We start from the raw sequence: 25,352 nt of genomic DNA, 5'->3' as shown, positions 1-25,352 counted from the left end.
ATAATATAAATTTAAAGAAATTTTTTAAGTTTCCTATAGGAGGAAGGAGGGATTACGAGAAAAAAGATATTACAGATATAGATGCTCTAATTCTGAATATATTTTGTTTTGTAGACTTGAGTTTCAAACCAAGTAAATAATTTATCTGTTATAAAAATCAAATTTCAAACAATTATCTACCAAGATCATTCACTGGGAAAAGAATAGCCTTTTCAACAAATGGCACTGGGGACAATCAGATTGGTCACATGCAAAAGAATGACACTAAAAAAAAAAAAAAAGAATGACACTGGATCCCTAATATACCATATACAAAAATTAACTCAAAATGGATTAAAGGCTTAAACATGAAAGCCAAAACTACAAAACTCTTAGAAGAAAAACATAAGGTAAACCTTCGTGACCTCTGATTAAGTGATGGCTTCTTAGGTATGACATCAAAAGCACAAGCGACAAAAAATGGATAAATAAGACTTTACCAATATTCAATATTAAAAACTCCTGTGCTTCAAAGGATGTTATCAATAAACTGAAAAGACAACACAGAGAGTGGGGGGGCAGTATTTGCAAATTACATATCTAATACTTGTATCTGGAATATATATAAAGACTCTTACAACTCAATAATAAAATATACATAACCCAATTTAAAAATGGGCAAAGGATTTGACAGACACCAGAGAAGACATACAAATGGCCCATAAGCACAAGAGACAATGCTCAACATCACTAGTTATCAGGGAAACGCAAAACTGCAGTGAGCTACCACTTCCCCTCCACTTGGACGCTGTAACCAATAAGACAGAGAGTAATGCGTGTTGACGGGGATGGGGAGAAAACAGAATCCTCCTATGCGGCTGGTGGGAGTGTAAAATGGTGCAGGTGTACCTACAGGTTACCTTCCATATTGTTTGTTTGGCTTTTTCCCCCATGTGCATTTATTAATTAAAAATTTTTTTTAAGTTAGAAAGCAGGGAGGCCTTTGAAGAGAAGCTGCCACGTGGAGTTGAGGGCACCCCATTAGTTGCACTGGCCAATCAGTCTCTAGGAAAGACTTATGCTTGTGTAAGAAATCTGGACTCAATGCTTTCCGTACCTTTGCACTTCCCCAAATGTTGCCTTTAGAAACATTGCCGCCTGGCTCAGGGGACCTTAAGCTGGGGGCTCCTGGGGGGCTTGCACAGGCCCAGCTTAGGAGATGAGAAAAAACAGCAGGCTTATGTTGAAGGTGGCTCATGTTTCCTTTCTGCCCAGGCCCTGCCCTCGCCTGTGAACTTCAGGCCACTGATACTACGCTTCCGAAGGTTTCCTCGTGTCTCTCCCTTCCAGCTTATTGCTTGGTCAAGACTGCTGAGCTGGCTGGGTACCCAACCTCTGGATAAGGAAGGTGTACTGCAACCTCCATAGGCTGCAGGGTGTTCACTTCAAAGACTGGCCCGAAGTCGCTCTTGATGCCCTCTGATTCTCCCTTCTCATCACTAGGCACTTTGAAGAAGCCACAAAACGGGAACTCCTGAACAGAGATTATCGTGAGCTGAGAGAGACCCAGTGTGTCCTGCACCCCATCGCCACTTTAGAACAGGTTCTGTCCCTCACGTCCTGTTTACTCAGCATCCAGGTCGTATGAAATACTCTCAGTCCTGTAACTTTTTAAAATGATTATGTTGGGGATAAAGGAAAGTATTAATCTCTAAAACAGGCACATGTAGGCCAGATTTAGAGACCTGGTCTCCCCAACACCACAGCACCCCTGGAACAGACAGGAGAGCACAGCACAGGTGCACAGAGCAGACAGTGGAATGAATTGCTTGGTAAAGCTCCTACACTGAGGATAGGACTTGAAACAGACATTTCAGACTTTCTCAGCCACAACCCCCCCCTTTTTTTTCAAAGTAACTCTCACCCAGAAATATAATACATGCAAGAGTAAGTGGAAGTCCAGCCCTGTTCGAAGAGAAAGCGAAGGGGACTCTGGCCCCTCCCCTCCCCTGGTGGCCGTGTCTGCCCAAGTGGATGGTGACCGCACAGCCGCGGGCCGCAATGAGAGACCATGCAGCCCATGCTCGCCTTCCAGCCCTCCCTGGGCAGCCCTTAGAGAGGGGACCACTGTGTTCCCCTAACTGAATGCTCAGCACCTCCTTTCACTCCCGCACGTACTCTGGTTTGAGCAATAAACTACGTGGAGACACCACACATCAGGCATCTTCTCTAGCACAGCCTAAGACCATGCAAACCACAGTCTGAAAACCAGAGACTTAGATGAGAACAGATTCACTCAGGAAATCACGTGAGTGGCTTCCGTGAGCCACTCGTGGGACTGCTCCTGCACTGGGGAGGAAATCGACCCCTGCTTCAAATTTGGGAGGAGCACCAACAACCTCCGGGGCCTTAGAAGCCGAGCGGAGGACCAAGCACAGCCTGGTGGGCAGGAGGGACACTGCCCAGGTCCTTGGTTACCCACCCGTTTTCTTCCTGGCTGCCCCTCAGCTCTTTGCTGTCAAATCAGACAGAAAGGCCTCAGAACCTCAGAGAAAATCTAAACAGTGAAGCTTCTGAGGTCCCAGACTGGTAGGCATCCCAGGTGCCTTCTTGGTACAGAAGAGCAGTGCCCGGATGACTGTCTCGGCAGCCCCTAAGGCCACTGGGGCCAAGGCAGGAGTGCGCCACGGTGGGGTATACATGGGCACCCCCAATCTGGGCTGGCAGCTGTGAACACAGAAACCCGTTCAGGGCCTTCAAGTCAAGCCCTGTGGGGTTGGCCACAAAAGGGTGGGAAATGCAACAAAGAAGACAGTAGAGACAAGAAAATGGGAGAGCTGATGGGGGAAGAGAGGAGAGAAAGGTGAGCAGGAACTCTGCGCTCCTGGACTTTACCTTCATTTTCAGCAGCTGGTTTTCAACCTGCGCTACCTCTAACTGCCTCTGCTTTTCCCGCAGCTTCTCCACGGAGGCTTCATATGTCTGCTGCAGACTTCGGATTTGATCCTTAATGTTGCTATTTTCCAAAGTAACATCCACAAGGGTTTTCTGTTGGGATGAAAATAAAAACAAAACCAGATCCAGTGGTGCGAGAACACATGGCCAGAGTCACGCCCCGGGATGTCCCTTTGTCATCAGCTGCTGAGCTGGACATCAGCCCGCAGGAGCTGCAAGGCCGGGACCCCGATGTCTGAACGACTGCGGCCCCATAGCGGTCAGCAGGCCTGCCCTCCGTGGCTGGGTGGGCCAGCCAGCCCCCTCCATGGCACCCCATAGCTGCTGCCAGTACCACCTGCTGCTGCCCAGGATGGATGGGAATGGTTAAAAACCTTTTCCAAGGAAAAGTGTTCATAATACATCATTTCACATAGGAAAAAAAATGAGTTTGAAAATAGTAAGTAGAGAAGAATCCCATTTGGAAAAAAAATGCATAAGCATGTTCAAATGTGTTCATGCACAGGAGGGAAAAAAAGACTAGGAGGAGAATCACTGAAACCCCAATAAGAAGTTTTCACGATGGGATAGGATTATGGATGGTGTTTCTTTTCTTCTTTGTATTTTCTATATTTTCCAAATTCCCAAATTGAAATCGGAAGACAAAATCGGTGTTGTATAGAATGGAGACCCTCCCCTTTTTCCTCAAACGGGCTGTTCCCATATGTACTTATCGAGACGACCTGCCATGACAACGTGCTTGAGGTTACCATAACATCTGCAGAGGCTCCACCTTCCTCCCTCAGGCAGAGAAGGGCAGTGATGAAGGGAGAACCAGGGAACAGAGTGTGTGACTCAGAAAAGTGCATGACAGATGTCAAAAGCCTGTTGATTATTGCTCTAGGCCGCCCGCTGGGACAGGAATGTTTAATACTGCTGCTATTCCATGCTTCAGATCACCTGCTGAACTCTCCTTCCACAGAAATGGCGTCTACATCTCCAGAATTCCTGTCACTGGACACAGACTTATGGGCCCCTCCTACCACCTCCCCGAGTCACTGACAGCTTTATATTAGAAGATCTGGAAACTCTGGTATCAGACACACTTTCTAACATCTGAGTCCTCTTTGTAAATGACGCGTCTCTAAAGCTCCCCCAACTCTGCAGCCTCCACTTTGGATAATTAGACTCAATCCTAAACCTACCTGAGTCAGGAGAAAGGATTTTCAATGGTGGTAAATAGACATGAAAGAAAGTACAGAAGCCACTTGGAAACCAGAATCCCAGAACACTGAAGCTGCAAGGAGCTTTAGAAGCCACCTGGCCCAACCACCCCGCTCCAACCGCCCCTGGCTTTTCAGAGCCCAGTATCGTGCTCATGAACCTGTATCCGGACCAAGAGAGCAGGGCTGCAGCCCTGGCTCTGCCACTAGCTAGACACCTTGTTCAAGTCATTTCTCTCTGTTGGCCTCAGTTTGCTTACACAAAACAAGGGGACTGGGGATCATCTCAACAGTTCTTTCCAGCTCTGACAATCTAGAAAACCAAACCAACCAAGGATCTGGTCTTATTGTCAGTAACAATGAAAATGGGGTAGACTGGACAACAGAAGGGGTCAGAGCCTTGCAGAAGAAGCCAACTACTTCAGCCCAGTTGGGTTTCCTGGCCATGGGATGGCACCTTTCCTTCCTCCTCTTCCTCCTCCCCTTGCCTTTTTTTTTTTTTTTTAAGACAATGGTTTTTAATCTTTTCATTATAAGGCTCCTCTGTCTGCCCTGGAATGAGACTAGCCCATAACTAGGAATCGGTCAGGGGGCCCTGGGTTAGGGTTGACCCTGTTCTAACAGTTGACCTGAAGTAAATGCCTGGACTGTCAGCGGTGTGGACAAAAAATGTTGCCTTCTATTCCAGTAAACAAAGAATGTTGCCTGCCATTCGGGTAAACGAATTTTCCCCACCATCAAACCATCAGCCAGTGCTGTCACACCCCTCACCCCTCCAAAGATGCACCTGAGGGGAATTCAGGGTGGAAAAAACAGGATACTGGCCCTGGACAGTTAAATTGCACATCAAAGAAGTCACTTCAATGAGCCCAGACTTGTATTTTTTCCATACATAGGAAAGCACTAAAAATCATTAACTTAAGATGTCTGATTTTTATGATTAACTATAATCTTTACATGTTTGACTACATGGTTTTGGGTTTTTGGTTTGTTTTTTTTTTTCCATCAAAAAGAATCCTGTATGTCCTGGCTCCTCCCTTACCTCTTCAGAACAGTCCCTCAGAGCTACCTCAGGACTGACTCGAGGGCTTAGCAGTCCTTTGCGAAGTCCCTGAATAAAACTTAACTTACAACTTTTAACTACATTTTTCTCAGTCAACAGTGGGATGGCAAATGAAAAGTATGATGGGGAAGAAAACCTCGATACCAACCAGATCTGTATGCAGGTGAGGGACAGCATTTCCTGGTTGGCCCTGAGTGAGGAGATGTCCATGAGGGGAGGAAGGGGAGCCTGGGTGAGCCCCCTGGATGGCAGAAGGAAGGGAAAACAAAGGCTACTGAATGAGCCAGATCCAAAGTAGGGCTTGGCCTGAGGCCAGGGGAAAGCTGGCATGAACTATGGAGAGCCAGGAAAAGGGTGGGACACGGAGGCCCCACCAGAAATGGGCCTCCCAGACAAATCCAAACACAAGGCCCACCCAGAAGCGTGGTGGGACCGTGGCCCAGTTTTGCTCTTGGCACCACTGCCCAAACAGCTGTTAGTAGAGAATACCAGATCCTAGCGGAAGTGGATAATCTCAGCATGAAACTCTGTTTGCTTATCTAGCAGATTATTTATAGAGAACCAGAAAGGATGTGAAATCGCTTGTGGAAACTTCAAGAGGAGGGTAGAAAGCTAATAGCCAAAGAAAGGTGGAAGCGGGCAGAAACTATTGTTTACATGTTTGGAAATTAAAGCCAAGGGAAGCTGCTTCCGGGGAATATAATGTTCTTCTCTGAACATTTTCAAGTTAATTTGCATGTTGGATGGGGGGCTCCATTGGAAGAGCAATGGGCAACATCCAAGGGGTTAACTCCTAGCAAATCAAACTGATCAAGACAGCAATCACCTTAAAGTGGGCTGACACACACATTTCATTTGCACAAATGTAGGGTTCTGGCTCTTTTTATTTCTCTGCCAGGTACTATAAGATGTTTTTTGGAATGCATATGATCTCTTTTAATGCAAAATAATTTCTAAATTGGGAAAAAGTGCTAATAGCCTTTAGGAGTTGTCATGAATGAAGACACACTGCCTTTGGTTACGTCTGTCTTCTCTGTGATTGCTGGAGCTTCTCGAAACACTGGGCTTCGGGGAGCCAGCTGATGTGCTGTTTCAGGCACTGACACCTAAGACCACTTGGGGATCTAGTGGATTACGTGACATCTTGATCTCTGAACTCAGGATCTAAACCCCCATTTTAATAAGAGCAGAAACAACTCCAGCTCCAAGGTGAAGAGTCTCAGCTTGGAAGCCCTTCCTTCAACCTCCTTCCTTCACTGTCTTCCTGGCTCAGCCTTGACTGCGGCCATGTGTAAAGGATTCTCAATAATGCCTTACTTTTCTACAAAGACTAGGGGCCCACTTGTGGCTAAGCACGCCTGCACTGTCACGGGGGACACCCAGGCCACCAAGGGGCACATGAATACCTGCAGGCTGATGGAGTCCGACGCCAAAGCCGAGTTCATGGCATTGAAACTGTCCAGGGCTGACGACTGTGTTTGGATGTGACTCTCCAGGTAGCCCTGCTGAGCCTGGGAGACCTGGACAGATGGAGGAGACGGTTACACACAGCCAGTCCACACACACTCACAACCACCTCCCATCCGGCGGGGACTTGCTCCTGACAGCAGCCACATCCACGTCAACGGTACTTCAAGTACAGCTTTAAATTAACAAGTCAACTTCGGCATGACCCGAGAGTAGAAAGACAAGGCTGCTCTTCCTCTGGATAATATTCACACGTGCCCCCACAGGGCCTCACTCAGTCCTCACAACACTACGTGGCAGCCACAACGTTCCCTTTTAAAGGGAGGAAGCAGAATCAGAGTTAAGGGGTTTGCACACAAATAGCTAAGTGGCACAGCTACCTCCAGAACCAGAACCCAGCTGGAATACCTTCCTGAGCCATCCCGCTCTTCCTCCTCACCCAGGAAGGAACGTCCTTTGGGCTCACCCAGTTCTCAAGAGCTGTGTTATGCTGTCTTTGTTGGATGTGTGTTTAACATGTTTGTGAGTGTTTCATCAGAGACCAGTCTTAAGGTCAACCTTAAAGAAGGGCTGGATACAGAAAGGCCAGGAGGCGGCAGAACCGGGGTAAGGTTCTGGGAATGCTCAGGGGAGACCTGGGCGGACTGCGGGCACCACGGGGAGCAGCCAGGCACGAGAGAGCAGGAGGTGCACAACTGGGAGAGGGAGGCAGAAGGGAAACGGCAGGCCAGGACCCAGAGCAGGAGGCGTGCTCTTGCTCAGCGTGTTCACGTGGCAGTACGTTAGCACCTTAACCCGCCTGCAGTCCATGGTGCGGCCTGGAGGAGGAGAGACTGTGGGCAGAGAGCCGGCGCTCCTGTGACAGTCCTAGCATGAGAATGAGGGTGTGCAGGAGACGGCAGTGGAGAGCAAGGGGCAGAGACCTGTTTAGGCATCTACTGCAAATCCAATCCTCTGGCTTTAATTACAGTCATTAGTGTCAGTGGACGGCAGGGTGAATTTCCAAGGGTGGTGAAAATTTCACAAACCTCCTCCTCTTTGTCAGTGAGAATGGGTTAGGTGGGTATGTTTACATAACCTCACCCCTATAATCAAGGCAGTAAGACTTACTTAAGCAGACAATTTCACAACCCGGCCATGAACTAGACTCTAACACATGACTGCTGTGACCGTGCTTCTTCCTTGCAGACGTTAAGGGTCATGGAAAGCATGTCATACATAATGGACTTTTTTTTTCCTTCAAGATTATTAATCAAAAATATTAAAAAAAATTTTTTTCTCCCATAAGCATTTGCTTGATTAAACTAAAGGAAAGTTATTTTTTCTTAAATTTTTGAGTAGGTGATACATTCACAGAGTTCATCATTTTAAAAGTAGAACAGGTACATGCTAAAATAAATCTCCCTTTCACCCCTGTCCCATTGCTCTGTTACCACCTCACCCACTCTGCACTTGGCTCCACTCAAGCAGGAACCACTGTTAATTACTTTTGTGACATCCTTCGAGTAACTTTTTGTGCACATGTGAAACAATCTGGACGTATTTATTTCCCCCTCTTGGATTACGTAAATGTTAGAACACTATACATGATTATTTCCCTGTATCTTGCTTTTTTCACCATCTACTCTATATATCTTTGAAATTTTTTAATCTCTCTTTCTGAAGAGCTTACTCACTTTTTTTTTTTTTTTTGGTTTTAGAACTCTGTGTATTGTACTGTAGAGATACAATTTATTTTACTTTCCACTTCTTAATAGACATGCAGGTTTCCAATCTTACTATTACAAACAGAGCTTAACAACTAAATTCATACATATGTCATTTCACATATGTGAGGATTTATCTATGGAATAAATTTTTAGGAATAAAATTGCTGAGTCCAAGGAGGTAGGCATTTGCAATTTGGGTAGATACTGCAAATTACATTCCAACGAGCAGCCTGCCTGCTCCCCCCTAGCACCGCTCCTGCAGCGTCCGGTCCCACTCCTGCAGTTCTGCTAGTCCTCTAGGTAAAAAGGACAAAGCAGGACTGTTTGAGTTTCTATTACTCTGAGAATGAGGCAGAGCATCCTGTCATACATTTAAGGGTTGTTATCGCTCCTTCACTGTAAGTTATCTGTAACAGATACCATGCCTGTTTGTATGAGCTGTGGCCTTTTTCTTCTTGACTCATGGGTGCTCTTTAAATACTCAGGATATTAGCCGAGTGTCTATGATATGAAGGCAAATAACTTTTCCCAGTTTGCCCCTTGCCTTTGACTTCAGTGTCTCTGCCAGCACTGGTTTTCATTTCAATGTAGCCAAAGTTGTATCAGCCTTTCCTTTCGTGGTTTTGGGATTGCATGTCATAGTCAGAAAACACCTTCCCCTCTTGAAGAGTATTAAAGGATTCACATGTATTTTCTTCTGACACTTTTAAGTTCCATTTTAGCATCTAGAGTCTTTGATCTATTTAGAATTTATCCGGATATAAGTCTGTCCCAAGAGAACACAGTGACTGGTCCCTTTGCCTCCCTTTATTTCAGATGCCACATTTATCATCTGTTGGGGTGTATTTCTGAGCTTTTATTCAATGATGTCTGTTTATGTGCTGACACTATGCTATCTTATTCTCTGAGGCTTTCTCAATTTCTCATAACATTAATAGGGCTATTCTCTTTCACTGCCCTTTTTTCCCCAGAATTTCCTCAACTCTTCATGTTTGTTTTCTATATACCAAGGAATCACCTAATCTAGCTGTAAATAAAATAAAATAAAATAAAATAAAATAAAATAAAATAAAATAAAATAAAATAAAATAAAATAAAATAAAATAAAATAAAATAAAATAAAATAAAATAAAATAAAATAAAATAAAAATATGTTGGTATTTTTATTGAATTTTATTAAATTTGTGTATTAACTTGAATGATACTAACATATTATAATGCTGAATCTTCCTTTCTAGGTACATGGTGTGTCTTTCTACTTGTTAAAGTTTACGTCTAGGTATTTGGTATTTTTTATGTAGCTGTTATTTCCTCTGGGTTTTTTGGGGGTTTTTTTTGTTGTTGTTGTTGTTGGGTTTTTTTGGTATACTGAAACCTATTTGTTTGTGTCTGTTAATCATTTATCTTGCTACCTTACACAATTCTTTTGGATTTATAGTAGTTTTTTCATTGGTTCACTCGAGCCTTCTGGGTATATAATCATACAGTTTATAAGCAGTGATAGCTTTGCGTCTGCCTGTCCAGTTTATAAACGTCTGGATTTCCTTCTCCTGTTTAACTCCATCAGCTAGTCTCTCCAGGACAGTGCTAAGGAATAACATGACAGCTGGCTTCCTTGTCTTGTTCCCGCCTTTGGAGGGAATGCTTCCAATGTAAAGGCTGTTCTTGACCCCAGAGTTTTCCTCCAGATACTAAACTCCATTCTGTGACAAAATTCCCTCAGTTCTTTTAAAATATGAGTCGATCCATAAAAAACCAATGTACACTCAAATACCTTCAGGGACTAGCACCTGAGGGGGCGTTCTGCTCTAGCATCCTGCTGAATTTCCAAGTCACTGAGATGTTGACTTACTGACAGTTCCTGGGTGAGCTGTCGAATCTTCTGTCTCATTTCATCATAGTCCCCATACATTCTCTTCCTCACTTTTTCCAAAGTGGCTCTCACCTGCAGCCCACAAAGATGCTAGTTAGACAGCCAGCTACAACATTTTCATGTGAGATTTCCAAAACGTTTAAGAAACCCTCATGAGAGAAGGACCTCACACAAAAACAGTCTCAGAAGAAGACAATCTGGGACAGTTAAGGAGAACATCACTCCTGATAGCCAGTTGGAAGCCAAGGGAATTATCCAAATAACAAGGATAATAATACATACACATATATTATGATTACATAAAATTATAATTATTAATAAATATTGATTATACAAATAAGAAGCTCTAAAGAAAAACCGGTTTGTTGACATTTACCTGCCACCCTCAAAACCATATTCAGGCTAGATTTTCCCGTTTCCCTACCATACAGTTTTATAGGTAGAAAATTTTTAACAAGTTGACCTTGTAAAAATATGGCTAGGAGAACCGGAAAACCAAAAGCCAACTCTAGTTTCCCCTATCTTGGTTCTGACTGCCAGAGAGTAATTAAATGTCTGGGATGTGAGACAGGAAAGTATGAGCCCATACATGTGAGAGTCAGTTCCCCAATAATCACCAATACACAAGGCACTCAGTATAAGAAAAGTCGAGGTGACCCCCTAAACACTTAAGTTTCTCTATAGTCCCACTTCCAGAGGAGTAATGGGGCCTTGTACATTTTTTTTTAAAGACAAAAACCCTAACGTGTAGTCTCTGTCTCCTCCCTTCTTCTGGTGCCCCCTAGGATGGACAAAGAAATCAGGGATCCTAAACAGAACGGGGAGTCTCAAGGGAGCCTCTGGAACGTCTATCACTGGAGAAGCTCAAAGGCAGACTTGGTTAGAGTGACGGGTATGCCAGGGACAGCACATGGGGACTTAGTTTTGAAGCTGTGTTTTAAACTAGACTGCATGTTTATGGGGTGACTGAATATTGGTGGAGATTTTGGGGCAGGAGAGAGAGGGCAAGTCAAGACACCAAGCTTTCCCCAGATGAATTCTAATGATAGGGTCTACTTTCTTGCTATTAACTACAAACATTTCAGGGAAATGAGGCCAAAAGCACAACCTTTCACTCTGGGCAGGCAGGATGGCTTTCGTCCACGGCCCTGACTGGCTCTCGGGCTGCTCACCGGCGGAGAGTGGGTGGAGTTGCATGTCACTCTCATTGGCAAAAACTGCAGGAAGCCAGCTAAGCCAGAGTCACCCACTCTCAAGGGAGGGCAAACAAACCCATTAACACAGTCAGGAGTGAGTAGCCAGGGTGGATCTGAAGCCAGCTCTAGAAGGTGGGACCTGGAAATTAATTTAAGTTGCAGATCACGCTGGAGGTTGGCAATTCAGGTCAGAAACAGCCCTGTGACCTGGGCACCTGATGGCCTGGGCCTGCAATCTTGTCTTGGGCAATCTGCAACTCTCCCTCTGCTTAGAAGGTCTACCTCTGAAGTTGCGCCATGTTATCTGGAGCACATCACTGAGGGAGGTCTAAGCATTTCCATGAGAAAAATACAGGAGACTAGGAAGATGTAAGCTGCTCCTCTACAGGAAAATTAGGAATGGAGTTCTCTGAATGGTTCAAAATGATCTCTGGGGGTTGGACGTCTGGGGATCTTAAGTTAGTAATTGTCATACATGTTCTGCATGTCTGTGTATGAGTGTAGCTTCTCTGGCTTTTCTTCATTTTCTCTGTTAAGCATTTATTATCTTTGGAAATCAAAACAAGATTATTTTTTATTCCTTAGAATTACACAAGTATCCAAATCTTTTGAGATACATTAAAGAAGGTGCCCAAAGCATTTATTATTCTTGGTATTTGATTAAGAGATGTTCTTTTCGATAACTCAAACAAAAGCTGACAACATGTCTTTGTGCTTTATCTGCAAACCCACCAAATTAAATAGGGCACATGGAGCTAGAAGTTTGGACTGCAGGGGTCCTTTCCCAGCCCCCATGATCTATCCATACAGTTGTCCAAATTTGTACATTAGGAGAGTCCAATGTTATAAGCAAAACCACTTAGGAGCCTCTTATCACGCATGGACGAAAGAAGCCGTTTGGCCTCCAGTGCATCCTTACTTAATCGCATCTGGAAGCTCACGCTAAGCCTCCCTGCAGAATTCCATCTGTGCTTTCAACATCACCATGAAGATCTGTAGGAACATTTCCATCCAAAACGACACCACTAGGAATTGTTTCAAAAAGCCTTGTCACATCCGTATCAATGCTTCCAACTCCACCCTCTAATGTGCTATGAAAAGATTATATAAACCAGAAAAAAAATCCTTAACTCACGTCTTTGATGTAGTTCATCTCTTCTTTCAGCTGATTGGTGGTCCACCCATACACCACCATCTCCTTCTGCTGATTCTGATCTGATCTTCGCACCACACCATAGACAACACCCTGAGGGAGTTTCCTGGTGGGTTCTCCACTGCGCGGGTCATGATGCTAAAAGAGAGTAGGAAGAGAGACAGGGATAACGACTGACGTCTTCGGCCACGTGGAGACAGCTGTCGTATCGGGGCCACCGAATGTGGTTATGCAGGTGGTCCCCAGCACTGGGGTGCCTGGCAACGGGGAGAGCAGCCAGCAGAAATCCAGCCTGGTCTCGCTCACCAAGTCACATCTGTCACGGGCTCAGCCTGCCTTTACCCTGGAGGAACAGCACCTTTCCCTAATTTCTACCAAAGCCCTGTCCCCTTACCTAGTGGTGCAGCTGCAGGGCCCCGTCTTTCCAGAGAAGGCGCCTTCTCACAGAGGTGCCAGTTGGACGTGCACCATCCCTGATAACAAAAGTGAGTGTCTGAACTCTCACATTCTTGGTAATGCTGTTTTTCTCTTTATACCGGCTCCTCTGAAATGACTTCATCCTTATCACTAACTATGTGGCCTGAAATGCATGAGTCTGATACATACAATGGAAGAATTCTGGCAGCCAAATTGTCCTCCAAGGTTAGGGCTGACCCTGGAGCCAGTTCTGAGGAAGGAGGTGGGGTCACCTGTTGTGACCATTCATGAAGTATTTCTGAAAAGCCAGGCAGAGGCAGCATGACTTCACTCCAAATAAATCTTCCACTCCTTAACTCCCTCTATTAAAACTCCAATTGGTGTTGAAATGCAAATACCCTTGGGAAGAGGGAACGTGTCCCAGTCCTAACACACCTTCACAGAACGAAGCCTCAAGAAACAGGAGGAAGGGAAGTTAAGATGTGTTCAGCACCTACTATAAGCTAGAAATGTTCCCTACATGTTTCGTTGTCACCACCATGCTGTGAGGCAGTGACAGTCCCCTGTACTTTATACCTGAGAAAACTGAGGTTCAGAGAGATTGAGTCTCTTGCTTATGGTCACACCTAGATTTAAGCCCAATTCTGTCTGACACTAAGGATATCTCCCCACACTGCCAGCTTTGTTAGATGCATAGGGATAGAGCAGGCCTTCACGACACAGAAGACAAGGGACGGGAGAAACTCCAGATGAGGAACTAGACTTCACAGACAAATCAGCCTACATCCAATCTTCCTTGGGCTGACCGAGCCTGGGACAGAAGGCTGAGTGCATTCCATGTCAGCAACTCTGCTCCTCTACTCACTTTTAAACCACCTTGGCATAAATTCTTTCTATGCACTTGCAAAGTATCGTTGACATAGGAGACTATAATTTGCATTTTAAAATCATTCATTTGTGGCAGAATAATAAGTACTCTGTGAGCCCATTCAGCCAAAGTTTGTAAAAGTAAAGCAAAGTTAATACAACAAATTTTCCATCGTAATGACCTCTAAGGAGGAGACAATGAGGAGGAGCAGGGATGCTGGAGACAAGATGACATTCGATTTTTTTCTTTATACCCTTATGTATTGTTTGTTTACAATGTGAGCTTTTTAAAGAAATAACAAAACAATGTTTTCCACTCTTCTGCACAAACTTGGAAAGAGAGCAAGTATGAGGGTGGGATGCTCTGCATTTTCTTCTGCAAAATGCTTCCACTCAAGTCCCTCATCCTTAGGTCCCACAGGCACTGAGGCAACCCTTGAAGTTGGGAGCTAAGTTTCGGTGAATGGGGGTTAATGGCTGTCAGTGGAGTGAGAAGCTGGAATTAGATATCCCTGATTACTACCCAGTTCATTAGGAAGAGGAAAAGCGCTAATGAAACTCCCCACATACCAGAAAACAAAGGCACACTCTTTCACGAACTCCACCCAGTTCCTGAAAAACAGGCTGATGCTGACCTAAGGCTTTGGGGAAATGCTTTTCTGCAAAGCAGAGGCTTTCACAGGTGGACTGGCTTACAGGAAAATGCTCAGGTGGCCGGATACAGAGGACTGTGCCTCCCCACGCATGCGGGAGGTGAGGACCACCACTGATGGAGGCCAACACAAACACGTCAAGGACAATGAGGTCTGCGGAACATCGCCCGAGAGGTCACAGATCTGAAAGCTACACACGTGGAAAGCTATCGAAGATCCATGAAGTAAAAAATAATAAATTTCATATTCCCATCTTTGGTTTAAAAAATGTGCATCTGAGTATATGAAGCACCTAGAAAGATGGCCCCCAGCCCCCTGACGGTAGTTTCCTCAGTAAGACAGGATTGCACTTTTCCCTTCCTGCTCTCTTGCACTCTATTTTTGAACTCATTTGAAACAGGCATGATCTTTGGATCATTTCTATTTTAATTTTCAAAAAATTAGAACTAAAGAATGATTACCACATCGGGGTCTCAATGAAAGACCCACAGGGAAGGGACACAGGACTCTTGCTGGGCGCAGGGCCACCAGCAGAGGCCACTCCACGAGGAGAGGGTTCCTGACGCAGCGTGAGGCGCGGCTGGGCTGGGCTGGGCAAGGGGAGGGATGTTTATGAAGAAGAGAAGGGGAAATACCTGTTGTCTAGCCACTGTATAACATTTTCTTTAATCCTCACAATAACCCTACTGTGTAAACATTACTCTTCCTTCCAAGGTGGGAGCATTCAAGTGCCTGTGTGTCTTTCCAAACCAAGGCTCGTTTCTGAACCACAAAGCCTTCAAGACGGCCAAGAGGAGAGGAGCTGGAGCCCACGTCCTCGTGTGGCCCTCAGACCTCAGGGTTCTGGAAGCATTCAGCCTGGGTCCAGGGCCATTGGGAAGAGGCAGCCCAGGATGGAAGGCTCTTGTCCAGCCTCCTGTGATCCGTCTCCCCAGGGCCCCCACACCCTTCCAGCCTCACTGCCTCCTTGCTGTTCCTGTATCAGCCAACCTGCTTCTTGCCTCAGGCATTTACACAGGCTATTACCTCTGCCTGCAGAGCGCACTGCTGGGCTGAAATGTCCTTCCCTCAAGGTCACCTTCACTGACCCTTTGGACAGTCAGGTCTCCACAACACTCACCACAGACACGATGGAGTGACTGTTAGCATCGCTGTATATATAAAGCCTACTCCCTATTAACTGGAAGTTCTAAGAAGTCTGGGGCCTTCTTTGCCTTCTTTTCCACCATATTCCCCGGCATCCAATAGTGATTGGCACTTAATGAGTTTAACTATGTGCTGCCTGAATCAGGAGCTTAAGAAGTTGGAAGAGGTTCTAGGCAATTACCTGGAATATGGAAATACAGCCCTGCTGAAGAGTCCTTGCAGATGGAAGGACAGAGAAATGATATTTTCCCCAATCATAAAATCTATATCCATAAAAGTCACAAAGGAGTGGAGACTGCTATCATTTTAATAAAATGTCAGTATGTTTTTGGTCAAAAACTGGAGAAGCCAGAAAAAAATGAGAAGAGCTAACATGTTCAGTGATGTGTTTGTAGCTAAATTTTTCTCCTCTCATATCCTTTAAGATAATCTCCCCACAAGATAAATATTACGTTTTAGGCATGATAATAGCATTGTGATTATATTACGAGATAAACTGTAACTTTTAGAGAAACATGCTTAAACTATTTATGACATCTGGGATAAAAGCTGGAGGAAGTGGATGGGGGTGTAGACAGGGCAGGACTGACCAGGGGTTGAGGGTTGTCGGCTGGGGGAAGGGTCCAGTATTCATTACATGATTCAGTCCCCTTTCGTTTATGTTTGAAAGTCTCCATAATTAAATTTTTTTAACTTCTTTGTAATGCTGCTTGGTATTAAAAATGTCAAATCTTAAAAAATGTATACTAGGCCTATTAAAAGCCTCCTGGGCAGGCCACAATATGCCTTGAAAACAAAAGCCTTAATAAATGCATGGAATGAAAAAGTTATTGTCAAAGAAGGGAAAAGTTAACCACCACCTCAAGCCAAATCCCTCTGAGCAATGCGGCAGAATTAACAACAGGCATCATCAGTAAACTATACAGAGAATGTCTCAATGAAACTGTTCCCTGGGACGTACGCATAGCTTAAAACTTATTTACAGGCTCATGCTACTGCCGTTTAACATGAAGATGTACTTGGCGGCAAGCACCTTAGAAAAGAAACTCAGCCTAAACTCCTGCTGGAAGGGTTTTACTGACGTGTGAATCCAGCGACAGATGAACACAGGTTCCAAACCCTAAGTCAGAGTACAGGGTCTTACGAGGACGTAAGCTCTACAGAGGCTGTAGTCCCTGCTTTATTCCCGATACTCAGCATAAACAGATGCTCCATAAATACGTTTTGAAGGGAAGAAGAGAGAGGGACTGTTTGGAATTGTGTCTGTGCCAGAGTATTTGGAGTGTGTGGTCATCCCAGACACTGATCTGTGCAAAGGAAGAAAAGCCCATGGTCAAGATGGGTTCTCAGAGAATAAACAATACCAGAAACACAGTTGGACATACATCCAAACTGACGCTGGCAGACCGCCACAGCCAGCCCCGGACCCCAGAGGCCAGGACAGGCATCTGGTCACATGTCCGGCTGGCAACATGACTTAGGTGGACCCTGACATGTATTGAGTGGCTTGAAAACTAGAAGCTAAGTTATTTCCAACCCTTTTGGTTTGGGACCTCTTCTTCCAGCCAGAGGGTGGCAGCTGACCAGGGACGCTGGGCGCTGGGCCTCTGATCCTACCCGCCTTGCAGGCAGAGGGGGTCCCTTTCAGGAATGCGCTCTGACCTGTCTGACCTGTGCGTCCGTCTTAGCAAATTACTGTTCCTGGTCATTACTCACGCTTAATGCTGTTCTACCGGACTGTGAGAAAAGTGGACACTGCAGCTGAGCCAGAGAGGCTCTTCCACAGCCCGGGAGAGAAATGGGGAGGGGACGGCAGTCCTGTCTGCTCAGAGGAATGGAGACCTTTGGCTCATTAAAATGTCTGTTACTTCTGACTATCTCACAGACCGAACAGAGACCACTTCCTAAATAATCCCATGCTTAGAAAAAGACTGATCACTTTGAATGCTTCAAGTCGAGAAGGGAAAGAAAAACCTCCAGCCTAGCAGAAACCTCAAAGAGAACGTGGTTCTAATGACAGTATCCGGACAGCAGGTAACTTCTTAAAGATATTACAGCCTCTAAGCAGGTAATAGCTACTCAGGCCTAAAAACCCCAGGGAAAAAGAGACCAGCTTGGGGCGGGTAATCAGGAACTTCTTTTCTGGAACCCAGCGGTATAGTGCACACGTTAGGTAAGTTCCTCCGACTGATGAAACAGACCTTCCCAATGGGAGAAAGCATGCAGGCGACGTCACCACGACGCCAGGGCTGGGGCACAGACCCGAATTAGAACTGCAGGTCCACAGCTACTCACTGTGTGGCCCTGGGCAAGGGCTTACTCCACGGTGCCTCAGGGTCCTGAACAGCAAAATGGGGATAACACCACCAATTTCAGTTATTTTAAGGAACACACCTAGCATGCTGCTGGGCATACCAGCAGATACTGCCTGAGTCTACTGTTAGTGGCGGTGTCTCATCATTTCTGAGTATCTGATCTTCCACGAAATTCTCCATGTCTGTCTGGATGCTTCTGCTTGTCTCTCCACCTCTCTCCTCGTGGGGGTCTTTGCTGTTCCCATCACAGTCATCACACTTACTCTGACGGTGAAAGGCTCGCCCCTGAACTAGCCTTGCTGTGTCTTCATAAAGAGAGAATCAAAATCTCAGGAGGTTAGAAATTGGAAGCGTTGCACAGTCAGCGGCCTTGTGGACAGCCTCCCAGCCCCACCTCGGTGCCTGATGACAGGGTAGGGTGGGGTGGGGGTGAGGGACACTGCTGGGTCAGCCAGCACAGCCCTGCCCTCCCTGCAAACCACAGCCACTGCACTTTGTTCTATGGATGGCACTGTCCTACACAGCCGTTTGACTAGACTTCCACAGCTAAAGAAACTGAAAAAATGCCAGCTCCAGGCTGACACAGTTGCATCTGCTAGAAGAGGAAACTGAGGCCCCTAGAGATGACCTGACGGGCCCGACCACTACAGCGCTTGGTCAGGCAGCTGGGACTAGAACCCAGGCTTCTTCCGCCCTCCAGGGGCTGCTACTCCCGAGGTGACACACGGAGTCCCACGTGCCACAGCGGGCAGCCCCAGCCCCACCGGAACCCTGACAGCACACTCCGCACCTGGCAACAGCCTGTCATGTTGTATAAACAGTCATGCCAAGAACAAGAACTCACCCTCAGCAGGCTTGTTCATCCGGGGCTTTTAAGGGAAAGAGGGCTGTAAAACTGAATGGCCCTTTTAAACATTTTCCCAGGCTATCAAAGTTCCCAACTTTTCATATCTACACATATATCCACTCTCCTTCACTCAGTGCTCTCCAAGATCTAGAAACCACTTCTTTAAAACCACAAGTCACTTTTAAAGGACATCCATTGACAGTGAGACGTTAACAGCTATTTAAAACATTATCTACTTCAAGCTGTTATGTCAGTTCGGAAAAACTTCACCATTGCACAGACTCAATCAGCTCAGGTCATACTCTCTAAAATTCAGCTATGCAGTGAGACTCTGATTCAACATGATAAGGGTTTAATAGCTGGTGTTGGTTCTTATTTCTGTGTGTGCATAAGAATACGCTGCATATAGATTTGGATAGGAATACAGATACATACACTCACAAGGTTCTCTGAAAATAAGGGTTCAATTTCAAAACCATCTACTACCAATTTTAATTTTTACTGTTCAACAACTTAATAAACATTATATTGCACATTCATCAATTTCTCAACATGAAATTTGTGTCCACAAATTAATCAGCATTTCCTCTCCCATAATGATTTTTAATATACAAACAGAAGTCCATAGAGCTAATTCATCTGAGTCATTAACACAACTTAAGATGATAATATTCCAAACAGGGGGAAGGTATAGCTCAGTGGTAGATTATGCTCAGCCTGCATGAGGTCCTGGGTTCAATCCCCAGTACCTCCATTAAAATAAATAAGTAAATAAATAAACCTAATTACCTATCCCAAAAAACAAACAACCTAAATAAACAAATAAAATTTTTTTTAAATTCCACAAAGAAACTTCTCATGGGTTGAGTTATGTCCTGCAAATAGGTAGCACATTGGAGTCCTAATCCCCAGTACCTCAGAATTTGGCCCTATTTAGAGACAGGGTTAAGTTCAGATGCAGTCACTAGAGTAAGCCCTAATCCCAGATGACTAGTGCCCTTATAAAAAGAGGAAAATCTGGCTCTGGAGACATGCACACACAGGGAGAGCACCACGTGAAGACCAGAGTGCAGCCGAGGACTGACAAGGGCCGCCATCAGCTGAGCGAGGCAAGGGTTCTCGCCTGGAGCCCTCAGAGAGAACATGGGCCCGCTCATCCCCTGGTCTTGGGTTTGAAGCCTCCAAAACCATGAGACAACACATTTGTGTTGTTTAAACCACCCAGTTTGTGGCACTTTTTTTGTGGCAGCCACAGGAAACCAACACAAAACTGAATCATCATTATCAACAGTTCACTAAACACCTACTATGTGCAAGGCAGAGGGCTAGGCTCTGAGAGACGACATTGAAAGACTCCACATTCTCATGTGTGTGTGTATCTGTTCGTGCTGTGCACCAGCATTGCAGGAATATGTACGTATACACATGTGGAGTTCTTAGCAGCAGATGACGAGGTGCCAAGGGAGAGAAAGAGGGCAGCCTGGATGTCCTGTGGCTCACAAGAGGGGACGCTCACCCCAGCACCGGCAGTCCAGGAAGGTCTTGGGGGGAAGCAGGCCTTTAGTAGGGCCTTGAAGGATGCGAAGACTTGGATCAACTGAGAGACGGCTGGGGAGAGACTCCGGGCACAGGCTAGAGCCCTAACAAGGGGTCTGAGGAGGAAGTAGATGCCATGGGGTCAAAGGATAATTAGTAAATCTGTCCGGTGAGAGCAGACCGACTCAAAAAAAAAAAAAGAGATACTACTGAGTCGGTTTCAGACAGGCTGGGTCATCACCCAAGAGGAACGAACGAGTCGACAGGGTCTGAGTCCTGAAGCACAACCAGTGGTGCCACATGGAACCAGCTCAAACTACCGGTATTCTGGCATTTATTTTCTTACAACCAAAGACAGTTATTTTATTTAATAGGGAAGAAACCGCCTCATCATCTTCTACCCTTTGCTGTCATTTGCCATTGCATCTGAGAGAGGGCCAAGGCCCAGGGCTGAATTCCGCAGGGAGGTTGTCTGAGGAAGAAGGTTCTAGTAAAGGCAAATGATCTTAGAGTAGGTGGGGCTAGAGAAGGAGGACGGGGAGGGGGCGGAGGGCCTGTGCTGGAGAAGGGGGTGAGAGACTTGGGAAAAGGACAGGGAGTCTGCGCAGGCACCTGCCTCCCACCCTGCCCCCTCAAGCCCTCCTCCTGCTCTCCTTCACATGTCCCCGCCTCATTTCCAAGACGGCTCCATCAGGGTCCCCGGGAAGCACACAGCCCCAAGGTTAATACCCGTGAGGAACAAATACGGGAAGACACACTCTCACTGGTAATCAGGAAATGTAAGGTCCTTGTCCTGATAGGGTCAGAACATCTTCTAAATGAGGGCACCTATGTCCCACTCCAGCCTAGAACTTTCTGGTTCTATCTGTTCACATAAATGATCCACATTTCATACTTTTAGATACTAAAATAATACTGACACAGCCATAAAATATCTGTACTCTGTACATGAAAGTAACACCACGTGGAGAACACTGCACACTAGCACGGTCACAGCAGGACGGGGCTCGGGGGGGGGGGGCACAGCTGACGTGTGGGGTGGGCAGCCTCCCCAGACAGGCCAAGCTGTACATGGAGGAGTCCCCCGAGGTCTGGTCTGTGCAGAGAGAGGAGGCAAGGCCGGGGTGTACTGAAAGAGGGCTGCTCAGAGAGGGACATCATGACATCAGAAAAGATGCAGCAGGCACAGCCCGGAGGGAGGAGGAGACGCAGGACAGGCAGTTTCTCCAGGAAGAAGCATGACGCCAGGAAGGCCCAGGGGACACAAGCAGGCCAGGCCACCAGCCAGGACATGGTGACGAAGTCACCCAGAACAGCCTCACAGTCACCACCAGGGCCTTCAGGTGCTGCCACCACCCAAGGACTTTGGCTCTGGGGAACAGCCAGCCCCACCCTCCTCCTCTCTACCCCAGTTCTTCTGCAGTGAGTCATCCGACACGTCAGAGATGGACACTCAGACTGCACACCTGGTCCACCCAGTACAAGCGTCATGGCAGATAGCTTTCCCAGGCGTCTCTGCCCTGCGCTCAGGTTCGCAGCAGGAGGGAGCCTGGGGTGCAGGAACGCTGGGAGGACTTTGGCCCCCACGAGCACCTGGGTTACATATGAGGGTTCAGGATGACATTTTGATCCAAAAAAACCAAAAAACAAAATTGGTCTAATTGGTTTTTAAACTTCAAAAAGCACTGCTCAACACCAGTAAGCAAATCGGTACACAGCACGGTTACCAACGTGCATGTGACACAGAACACGATGCCTCTTTCTTTGGGAATATCTGATTCTTCTTGAGCAGTGACATGCCCTCCGGTGCCTCACAGCAGTCACCGCCCCAGTGGCAGCACCCAGAAACCCCCCACGAACATCTCCCCAGGCGTGCAGCTCGGGCCCAACTCCAGCAGACCAAATTCCCCACTGCCCCTACCATGCATTCGGGAACAGCCACCAAGGAAGGCCCTTGTCCTGTCACTCACCCTAGTCGGGGCCCGTCTCCAGCAAGGGCTCCTTCTGACTCCCCATGTGCTAAGCTGCCCACAGGCCCCTGGACTCAGCCCAGGCCCACTCCTCTGAAAGGGATGGAGAGGGAGAGGATTAGTGGGGGCAGAAGGGAATACCTCCCCCCTCAGCAAAACAGTCATCAGAGGGGCCCAGCGGCCGAAGCCTGACCACTCCTGCTCTCTTTGTGGTTATGAGCTTTTACTCCCAAGCTTTTTCTCTGTAGAATATTTGAAGCTGAAAGAAGAAACTACATAACCAAAGTACCACTATCACAAAAATACCATCTATTCAACAATAATATATGGGTTCATACTCAAAATTGTACAATTATCCCAATATGCCTTTTACAGACTTTCTATGGATCCAGGAATTAATGAAGGTTGATTCATTATATTTGATATTTAATCTCTTTAGCCTCTTACCTTCAACAGAGTCTCCTTTTTTTTCTTTTTTAAATAACATTGAATCTATTAAGGGATTCTGGCTAATTGTTTTGGATTTTTCTGTTTCCTTATTACTAGATTCAAGTTAAACAAGTTTGGCATGAATATTACAGGTAAAACTGTTTACTTCTTACCTGCATCACATGAGAAGTCACATAGTACCAGGCAGCCCCACTACTGGTGATGGTGAACTGGATCACGCGGTTGGACTGCTGGCTGCCCTACTGTGGCACTGGACCCTGAGAGTCAGTAAGTGATTAATACTCTCAGACCCCGTGAACGTACTCCTCCGCAGTGATCTTTCACCAACTAGTTTCTGCAACCACTGACGCACTGCCTTGGGGGTTATAAACCAGAGATTCTCTAAATTTACCAGCTGATGTAATATAAAGAAGAGCTTTCCCCTTGATAATCTCTCTTTCTCTGATTATTACTATCAACTCATGAGGTTTTTTTCAATTATTCAATGTGTTATTATTGTTATTAATTCTTTTGATGCTGAAACCATTTCATTTTTACTGGTGAGAGCCCTTTCAAACCAGCTTTTGGGTCCTTGGTTATAGCCCCATCCTCCGTGTTCCCGGAGCCCTTCTCACACTTCTGGATCCTAACACTGAGACTATGATTGTCATCTTTGTTTATTTATACATCTGTCTCACCTGAAACACTGTGAGTTCCTCTAAGGCAAGGCCAAGGTCAGACGTATCTGCACGGCCCAGCACAGCAGCTGACACAAAGAGGCCCGCCGCTGGGCGCCCTCGCCACGGCGGGCTGCTCCCTTCCAGGCAGCCTGGCCGCCCAAGAGCTGGGCCTCAGCGCCGGCAGCTGACAACGGGCCCTTGGACTCGACTGGACGGGGCTCTTCCAGGAGAAACACGCTCCCTGTCCCTGTCACAGCACCTGGACTAGGGCCAGCACCCCGATCGCTTCTAGGCAACACAGCCAGTGTCCACCAAGAAGAGCAGATCAGAGGCCGGGCTTGTGGGGAGAGGTGGACGGGGCAAGTCGAGAGGGCCTGCCACCTCACAGCTGCCGACACTCAGGCTCTGTGCCCGGCCTGGGCACAGGATGGACGGAGAGGGGGTGAAACACGAGGGCACAAAGAGGAGAACGGGCCAGGGCTTCGCCCTGCGGGGGCTTACTTGCTCTTTCCTTTCAGCCTTCTTTTCGCTGGGCTCCGACGCCGGACCCTCGGGAGGCACGGTCAGCCGCAGTCTGCAGACATTTGCCTATATGGGAGACGGGGGAGGCCGGTTAGGAAGCCACATGTGGGGTGGAAGGAACCGGGGCACCCGGGGCTTCTCAGAGCCCCTTTCCCCTACTTGGCAGCGGGAGTGATGGTGCCAATCACACAGGGGACTCTGGGGCAAGGCCAGCCCTTGCCGGGCTCATCATATGCACTCGACACCCTCTGCTCAGGTTTTATGTTTTCCGTGTTTAGGAAACTACTAAAGACTTTCAGAGTTCAGACATTTTTTTTAAATGGCTCATGTTCTGTTACAGTACAGAATGGTCTTATTTCACAACCACAGGCCAAAATACAGCTGGAGGGATAGAGGCCAAATTACAGCCAGTGGCGATGGGGTGTGAGGGTGCTTTGTACTGGACTGTGTACTGGATTTTTCTATAATAGACAGGTACATGTTTAATCACAAAATTTTTTTAAGCCTCCATACCCGTGTTCACAGCAGCATTATTTATAATAGCCAAAAGGTGGAAACATCCCAAACGTCCATCAATAGATGAATGGATAAATAAAATGTGGTAAATACACAGAATAAAATGAGTACTATACAGCCTTACAAAGGAAGACAATTCTGACACATGCTACAACATGGATGAACCTTGAGGACATAAGGCTAAGTGAAATAAGGCGGTCCCAAAAAGACAAACACTGTACGCTTCCAATTATATGAGGTCTCTAGTGTAGGCAAATTCACAGACCAGACAGAATGGTGGCTGGTGGTTGCCAGGGGCTGAGGAGATGGGGGAAAGGTACAGTTTCAGTGTGAAAAGATGAAAACATTCTGGAGATGGATGGTAGTGACGGCTGTGTAACAATGACATTGGACTCAACGCCACATGATGTTTACTTCACCCTATTATAGCCGGGTCCTGATGTGACATTTCCCAGAGAAAAGTGATCCTGCCATTAAATTAAAACAAAAACAAAAACAAAAAACAGAGGGCCAAAGCAGCACTCAGAGCACCCAGCCTACAGCGACATGGGTTTGACTCATTAGAGTGTCGCTTGTCCCTGTTATGGGTTGAATTATGTCCCCCTAAAATTTATATGTTGAAGTCCTGACCCCTAGTACTGCAAAATGTGACTCTACTTGGAAACAGAGTCTTTACAGAGGTTACATAAGTTAAAATTAGGTTGTTATGGCGAGTCTTAATCCAAAGCGGCTGGTGTCCTTATAAAAATGGGGAATGTGGAGACAGACGTGCATACAGGCAGAACACCAGGTAAGCATGCAGAGGAGAGGGGCCTGAAACAGCTCCTTCCCTCACAGCCCTCAGAAGGAACCAACCC

At 46.4% G+C, this 25,352-nt stretch overlaps 1 protein-coding gene across 6 annotated transcripts in view; it reads right to left on the bottom strand.

Annotated features, from left to right (window-relative positions):
- MYZAP (myocardial zonula adherens protein) overlaps nucleotides 1-25,352 on the bottom strand; it is an 83,827-nt gene that overhangs the window by 48,732 nt on the left and 9,743 nt on the right. For 2 of the 6 annotated variants that reach the window (XM_074366191.1, XM_074366194.1), the window contains exons 2-7: nucleotides 23,959-24,045; nucleotides 22,349-22,441; nucleotides 12,580-12,735; nucleotides 10,228-10,320; nucleotides 6,606-6,719; nucleotides 2,875-3,027 (exon numbers count right to left, since the gene is read on the bottom strand). In XM_074366191.1, the coding sequence (XP_074222292.1) occupies nucleotides 2,875-3,027; nucleotides 6,606-6,719; nucleotides 10,228-10,320; nucleotides 12,580-12,735; nucleotides 22,349-22,441; nucleotides 23,959-24,045 (696 nt within the window). Of the gene's footprint in view, nucleotides 1-2,874; nucleotides 3,028-6,605; nucleotides 6,720-10,227; nucleotides 10,321-12,579; nucleotides 12,736-22,348; nucleotides 22,442-22,950; nucleotides 22,972-23,958; nucleotides 24,046-25,352 lie in introns of those variants that run through there. The other 4 variants (XM_074366192.1, XM_074366196.1, XM_074366193.1 and 1 more) reach the window with 3 other exon arrangements.

Source organism: Camelus bactrianus, chromosome 6 (assembly GCF_048773025.1).
Source record: "Camelus bactrianus isolate YW-2024 breed Bactrian camel chromosome 6, ASM4877302v1, whole genome shotgun sequence".
NCBI lineage: Eukaryota > Metazoa > Chordata > Mammalia > Artiodactyla > Camelidae > Camelus > Camelus bactrianus.
Note: the sequence above shows the minus strand (reverse complement) of the source record. Positions and strands in the feature narration are given on the sequence as shown.